This window comes from Taeniopygia guttata, chromosome 13 (assembly GCF_048771995.1).
Source record: "Taeniopygia guttata chromosome 13, bTaeGut7.mat, whole genome shotgun sequence".
NCBI classification, from domain to species: Eukaryota; Metazoa; Chordata; class Aves; order Passeriformes; family Estrildidae; genus Taeniopygia; species Taeniopygia guttata.
Genome location: NC_133038.1, coordinates 246,637 through 254,483, shown reverse-complemented (window position 1 = coordinate 254,483; position 7,847 = coordinate 246,637). Strand labels below are relative to the sequence as shown.

Below are 7,847 nucleotides of genomic sequence, written 5' to 3'. Positions count from 1 at the left end.
TGTTTCACCTTCAAAGTTGGTAACTCATTTCATGGCTCAAACTCAAAATCCCAGCTGTTTTCAGCTGCTTGCCAGGGTCTAAAATGCTTCTGACCAAGGCCTGGAACCTCTGAAAATGTCTGAGGGACATTTTGAGTTCTGACACAGGAGGAAAACAAAGTGATCCAGGATCTGAGGGGAAAGCTGAGAGTGGCTTTGAGATATAGAGAGATCCAGGGTGGAAGAAAATGTGGGGTGAAAACACAATTGCTGGCAGAGAGTTCCAGCCCTCTGAGTGCATATGCTCCTTGAAGCACAGAGAGAAAAGATACTTCCTGTGACTGGAAGGAAAATAGGTCCTGACGGGTGCTGGGACTGTGTGGATTCAGCAAGTGTGTTATTTGGAGAGGGCTGAGTTGAAGGGAAGGGACAGAGAAGGGGGCAAGTGGATCTGGGGGCTGTGCTGAAGGTTACAGTGTTTATCACCGCGGCAGAATTTCATTCGGATCCGGGAGCGCTTTGATCTCTGCACAGGCAGGACAGACCCACTCGGGCCGAGACAGCGCTCAGCTGGGCGGTCCCCGAGAGACCGCGGGTGTCCCAGCCGAGCCGTGCCCCGGACATCGGGCACCGAAGTTCCTGCCGAGGCCCCCGCAGGTACCGGCCCCGCTCCCCTCCCTCCGGGCCGGTGGAGCCCGCGCCGAGCCCCGTGCCCCGTGCCCGGTACCGCGGAGAGGCGGGTCAGGACGGGTCGGGACGGGACGGGACGGGACGGGACGGGACGGGACGGGACGGGACGGGACGGGACGGGACGGGACGGGACGGGGGTCCCCATCACCTCCCGAGCGCTCTGCAGGGCTGGAAGGGCTGTCTGAGCGCTGGCGGTGCGGGAGCTGCTCGGTATCGTTCTCAAGGACAGTCGAAACTAGCCAAAGGGCGAGATTTTAATTATTATTTCCCCCCTCCCAGCTACACAAGAGTAAATGTCTCAGTGCATCAAACCGGTCAGATAAATCATTGCCAGCTCTCCCTCTGTGAAACGGTCCGGCTTTTGGATGCTCTGACATCCAGCGGCAGCTGAAGTTAGTCATATGTGGTTCCTGCTTCCAGGGAAACCACACAGAGCTCCAGCTTTAGAAATGTAGAGCAGTTTCCAGAGGATTCATGTCACTTCGGGTTTTTTAATGGAATTGCAAAGATAATGGTGTGAGCTTCCAGAAGAAAACTGTGAGGAAGCCCACATTCACCACTCCTTGGAAAGAAAAGCAGAAATTTTATATCTAGTAACATCTTTTTTCTGTTGTTAAAGAGACACCAAAATGTAAGCCTTGAAATAGTTTCAGGCTGGATGTTCTCATTCACTTAGTATTGATATGATTCAAAGCTGTTTATTTCCTGTAAATACTCCCCTTATTCTGGAGAGGGGGATTTCCAAAGTAGTACCTCTGAGAAAAACTTTTAATTGGGAATTCATAAACCTCCTAAGAACAGTAATCTTTGACCCTTGTAAGGAAACCATAAGCCTCTATTTGCCAGAAACTTGAAATCAGGTGATAACATGTTGCAGAGTAATAGCTCGGCAAATGGAGAGCCAAATGTGTGAAACAGGATAAATGGAGTAATCTGGACTGCTTGATCCAAGGTTTCTCTAGCCATTACACAGCTCAGCAGTGACGAAGCTGGACTGTGCTGTTGTTCAGCCATCTGACATGTTTTCTTTCATCAGGAACTTCCAGGGAAAATGCATATCAGGATTGCTCCATCTGCAAACAAACAAGTCCTATGGCTCCTCCTCAGTTTTCAGCACTGGTAAGTACAGCTGTGTGTAAGTACAGCTAGAGCCAGATGGGCTGGGCAACACGAATGAGCACTTTAAATTGCTCCAAAACGAGCCCTTAACCTCCCTCTGTGGACACAGCTGACAACTTCCTTAATTTCAAGCCTCCAGCCATCTAAAATGCTAATTAGAGCACTTAAAAATTTTGAGTCTTCCTTTGGAGATATGTTAACAAAATCATCAAAGCACTAACTGTATTTTTCTTCTAACTTTTCCTTCCCCTCAGGGCACAGCTATCTCTCTGCCAGGTTACAAAAAAGCAGTTCTCTGGATTGCAGAAATCAGCTCCCAGTTCCAGTTTTACTCATAAACATTCGCCTTAGCCACCAGCATCTTCAACAGGCTGTTGGCATCAGTAAAAGTAAAGATTTCTGTCAGCTTTTCCCTGTCTAGATTACTGACTGGGAATGTAAGGAGCATGTAATCAGTTTATACACAAAGCAGGGATGATGTTTGGCAGCAGATTTAGGGAGCAGTCAGGGTCATTGCTGGGAAAGGCCATTAGGCAAATAGATATATACACACACGTATGAACTTGAGGGTTTGATGAGGTTCCACTGACCTCATTAGAATTGTTTGTGTGAACTTAGTCCAATTCCTGTGGTAAGTACAAAGAACTCATCTGGTTTTCTATGCAAAACAGAAATTATTCACATTATCAGTTTTAATGTTCTGGGTTTTAGACTAATATTTTAAATTAGACTGTCCTTTTCTGCCACAGAGGCTACAGCAAAGGTAGGAATTGAGCTGAGCCTTGCAGCTCCCAGTTCTATATAGGTTTTTACCAGACTGAGGTTGGAAAAGGCCTCTAAGATCATCGAGTCCACCATTTGACTGATCACCACCCTATCAACTAAACCATAGTACTAAGTGTCACATCTAGTAGTTTCTTGAACACCCCCAGAGATGCTGACTCTCCCACCTCCCTGGGCAGCCTGTTCCAATGTTGATTAGCCCTTTCCATGAAGAAATTCTTCCTGAAGTCCAATCTGAACCAATATATGAAAGTGAGGAGCAACATTGCAGTGTAAATACTGTGACAGTGCAGAGTCTAAAAGTTGTGAGAGGCATGAATAAAAATGGCACCTACAAGAAGATTTATTCTGCTTCACTTTGAATTTCCTTGTTCTGTTTCCAGCTTCTGTAGATAAACTAATTCAGAAGCAACTGTAACTTAAATGAAAGTTTGAAACTTGTGTATGTATCATAGAATGACAATTATCTCCCCCAAGACTCTTATCTTCTTTACTCAGTGTTTTCTTCTTCTCCCTTCAGGCCCAATTAAAATATCTGCAGTGCATTCCAATTTCCTGCCTTGTCCTTGCAGCAAAAACTAATGAAGATGAGGTCTGTACGTTTCATTTTAAACACACTAAAAGTTGCTCATATCCAGGTCTTTCAACAACTTTGACATAATGAAAAAGTGTCAATTTGTTTACCCTATGTAGTCCTAAAGAGGTGAGAATAGCATTTTCAGTCCTATTTCATAGTTGCTGTGGTAGATAGGGACAGGCGGAGCGGAAGATCACGGAATGTCACGGAAAGATAGACCCCTTCCCCCCCTCTCTCTCCCCTGCTTATCTGCTAACCCCAGGAGTCAGAGAAGAATGTAGCCACACCTGTCCTGGTAAAATTCCACTACCCACTATCCTCCGAGACCCCAAACCCCCCTCTGACGTAGCAAAGACTCCTAAACCTATATAAACCCACGAAATAGGATAATAAACGCTTTTCAACCGTCTGCCATATTGGTGTCTGCGTGTGTTGATTAGCCCGAGTGGCTTGGACGAGACCAGGCCGCCGTGCTGCCTTACCTGAACCAGGTCCCTGGTTGTCTTTCATAAAGGCAACAAGTTGCTCTGAAGAATTGTGACCTTTAGGGATGAAGGACTTGTTTTTGTTTATGTCACGGATGTGTTTCTGTCCTGCTCCCAAACCTCTCCTCTTTTCAGAATCCATGGCTGACAGCAGAGCTTAGTCTGAGGGGACAGTCAAGATGCACATCAGAGGGCTGTAATTCCCATGCTATAGCTCCTGGGAGGGCACAGCAGGTGTGACAGAGCAGAGGCTTTTCAGAGGAAGCTTTAAATAGATGAGTTTGCTCAGAGCTAAAACTGGTCTCTGAACCACTCAGCAACTGACTCGGGTCTGCACCTCAAGATGAGAAAGTAAAGTCAGCAGCCAGTGAGAAATTACACAGGATATCTCTCATGGTAAAATGAAGTGATAGACTTCTGCAGGCATTTACAAGCATTAGCTAAAAGCACTTCAGATTGCATGCCTCCTCTTTCCTTCCTTCTGCTTTGCAAAAGAAGAGGAAAGCCAGGAGCTGGAGTCAGATATACACATCTCTTCAAACAGCCACTATGGCAGTGAAATGTTCTTCACAGCCTTTCTTAGGTGGTGTTACAATGAAGTTATTGTTCTTTTCCTCTCAGCTGCAAAGGATAAACTGTGTCAATGACCACAGGAAACAAGACAACCACAGCAGGCCCTGTAAAAAAGGCTGCCAGGAAGCCTCCCTTGAGGAAGACTACTGGCAGCAGGGAAGGTGCAGCACTGATGCCACGCTGGGGAGGCTTGCAGCATCACTCTTGCTGTGGGCTGGGTCTGCAGCAGCTGCCCTGGGGTCAGCAGGGACCACTCTTCATTTAGGATGGAAGGTACCTAGAATGAGATCTCCTGAATGAGCATTCTGCTTAACAAAAACTTGTGTAAACTTGTCAGATCCCTTCACAATACAGAGAAGCGCACACAGCACTGTATAGGACATTGGTTTCTTTATTTTTTTTTAATTTTAAAAATTTTTTTACAGGTAATACCATCAGTGCAGACGCTAGCGGTGCAGAGCAGATGTAAGCACTCTCCAGCCGAGATCTTGAGAATGGAAAGAATTATACTGGATAAGCTTCAGTGGGATCTTTACACAGAAACACCAATGGATTTCTTAAACATTGTAAGCACTATGTTTTGCAATGTTTTTTCTTTAAAGAAACAACTCCTTATCAAATAAGACTAAAAAACACAGATGCACACACACACCCACTCACACATCCTTCCCAAGATGCTTGGCAAACTACCTATTCCTACCTATCTTCAAGCCTTTTAAAGAATATTACAGTAATTATATTTTAAATTTTTTTTTAAATTTTCTTCTATTCAAAACCTTCTATTTTGCTCCAAAAAAAACTTCCTCTCATCTTTAAAGGAGAACTGAAGGGACATTAAAAAGATTCTCATAATGCACAACTATATGCCTTCTTTATTTTTTTTAAATACAAGCTGCAAAAATATTTCTAACTATTTCCCTTCTATTAATACTGTACATACAAAGCTGTCAGAGTTTTGCTACATTTCCCACATAGGTTTTTTCTTAAACCATTTTCCTTTTCATCCCACTAATTATTCATTTATGCAATGAGAATACCCTGGTCTGGCACTTAGTTCACATTGCAGTTACTAAACATTTAATAGAAACAAATAAACTTTGTCTTCAAAAAACGATCATGTACTAGTAAGGCAAAATTCATGTGATATGAACATATCCTGGATCCCTATTTTAAGGTTATGTGCAAATATTAAGCCATTTTAGGCTGCTGATTGTGAAAACTGCCTTTCGTAGGTCCTTGTTTCCTTGGTGAATTCAGAGTGCAGTATTACTGGTTTTACTGGATTTGGAGCTGCTGTCCTGAATTGAATCTCCTGGATAGCATTCTGGATAATGTAAAAAACCTCAGAAATTGCTAGGAAACATAGACCTCGTACATTCATTATCACCTCAAAAAAACAGTTCAATGATTGGCAAGTACAAACACAAAACACACAAAAAAAAGATGGGGGAAGCCTTCAAGTTTCCTGATATGAGATGAAATTCATCTGTACTTCTGGGTGATGACATGAAAACATAAACTCCACTAACCTTTGCTTTTCTTTTCATATATATATGTGTGTGTATATATATATGTACACTTTATCTTCTCTGCAGTTCCATGCCAAGGTGATGTCCAGCTGGCCCCATCTCCCACCCAGACTGCCTCAGAGGAATCCTTCCCTCCACGTTGCACTCTTGACCAAGCAGCTGCAGCACTGTATGGCCTGCCACCAACTTGTGCAGTTTAAGGGCTCCACGTTGGTTTTGGTGATCATCACCTTGGAGCTGGAGAGGCAGACTCCTGGTTGGTTTGTTGTTATTACTGATCTGCTAAAAAAAGCACAGGTAGGAAGCAAAATAGCCTTTGGTCACAAATCCTGAAGGCAGGACATGATAAATGAATAAAGCCACATGTATTTACAGCCAGTATTGTACTTCAGCAGCTCCTGAGACTTGTGTCCTTCTTCTGCCTTTGCTGCAGACCTTGCTGGTGCTAACAAAAGGGAACAAAAGTGCAGTTCAGGGGTGGGACTGGGGAGAGGGACGTCCCTTTGGTAGGGAAGGGAGGGTTCCAAATTCTTGGCCACAGATAGCTGCCTGCATCCTAAGCCAGGAAAAATTATCTCATGATGGGAGAGTCTGAGAGCACCTAGAAATATGCCCAGTTTCCTCAGCCTCCCTGTGAAAACAGAGAAAACTTTTAAGTACAGTCACATAGCTCTAAAAATATGTTTGACTTCTAATGATTCAATACAAGCTCTATTTTTTTTCCTTTTTTTTTAAAGCTTTTCTCCAGTTTCATAAAACACATGCCTTTTAAGAGAGCACACTTAGAAGGCTAAAGACTCAGGCTGTCAGCTTGCCATCCACCCATTTTAAGGTCTTGAATTTGTCTGAAATAACCTGGTCTCCTGCTGTCCCTGCTGCCTGCTGTTTCCTGCAAAGAGGAAGCATTTGCCCAGTTTCTGTGTAGTAGAAGGAGTAATCATAGTTATAGGAGGAGTTAGCCAGGAGCTCTTGGATAAGTGTTTTCCATCAGGATCAACAGCATATTGCTGCTATGCATCTACTGAGACTTACAGCCTGTCCCTGTCCTGCCCCTAATTACAAAGTGACAGGAGCAGTGGCCAGACAAGATAGTAATTTATCCAGAACTTAAAATAAATCTGCATCTCTCTTTACAGGTGAAAAGCACTGAATTCATCCACTGAAAAGAGCTTGTGGATCTCAAGTTAATGTGCTTGTAGCCACCCAATCCTGTTCATATTTTCTATCCCATCAGCCAAGCTGTGCTGGGCCATCCCAAGGCAAGGCTACCCTGCCATCTCCCTTCTGAACAGAAAAGTTCCCAACAAGGGAGGTTGAGGGTTGCTGAAAGCCAGCCTGTTTCACTTACAACACCTTTCACACCTACTACAGCCCAAATTCCTGATCAAACCACTGAGACTGAAGAATGCTGTGATGGATTCAGACACCTGCACAGTGAGGAAGGGGAAGGGAGTGCTGGGAGGATGAACACAGGAGGCTCGTGCCCTCAGCTGAGCTGCCCCTGTCCTCCCCTACAGCCACCCAAACAGGACTAGTGGAGAATTACTGCCTTGGAAGCAGCACCTGCAGAACCAGCAGGTCCCAGCAAACAGAACAGCCAAAAACAACAGGGCAAAAGTGTCACTGTGCTTCTCAGAGGATAAAGACACTTTGTATTATCAGTCTACTTTTTATGTCCTTCCTAAGCAGTGTGTGCTACCCCACAGTTTTAAGATTATGTAAAGACAGAAGCTGGGGAGGGGAGGGACTTGGTCACAGTCCTGCAACCCAGGGATCTAGTTGGCAGGCAGCTACAAACTTCATGGAGAACCAAATGCCTCAGAGTTTATTTTTAAAACAGCCATGATGAAGTTTGACAGATTGAGCCTTTCATCCAGCTCATACCATTGTTCTCTCATTAGAGCTAATCTGGCTCGGCCCATGGGAGCTGAACAGGAGCTGCTGTCGAGGAATGGGCAGCCCCCACTGCTGCCTCTGCAAGAGTTCTTAGATGGAACCAAGGTTCTGATTCAGCAGTGAGAAGCTTGAATCAAAGCTCCAGTTTTCCTTAAGGCCTTACCTTGTAATCCAGGGGCCTGGGATCTGTTTTTTCCTGGTTAAACCATTACAGTC

General features: G+C 44.6%; 1 protein-coding gene across 1 annotated transcript; it reads left to right on the top strand.

Annotated features, from left to right (window-relative positions):
- The first annotated feature begins 3,725 nt into the window (after positions 1-3,725).
- CCNI2 (cyclin I family member 2) lies at positions 3,726-7,270 on the top strand. The gene is given in 3 exon segments (XM_072935390.1): positions 3,726-4,772; positions 5,802-6,032; positions 6,872-7,270. Coding segments are annotated over 3 exon segments (900 nt in total). The 5' UTR covers positions 3,726-4,502.
- Positions 7,271-7,847: the final 577 nt, after the last annotated feature.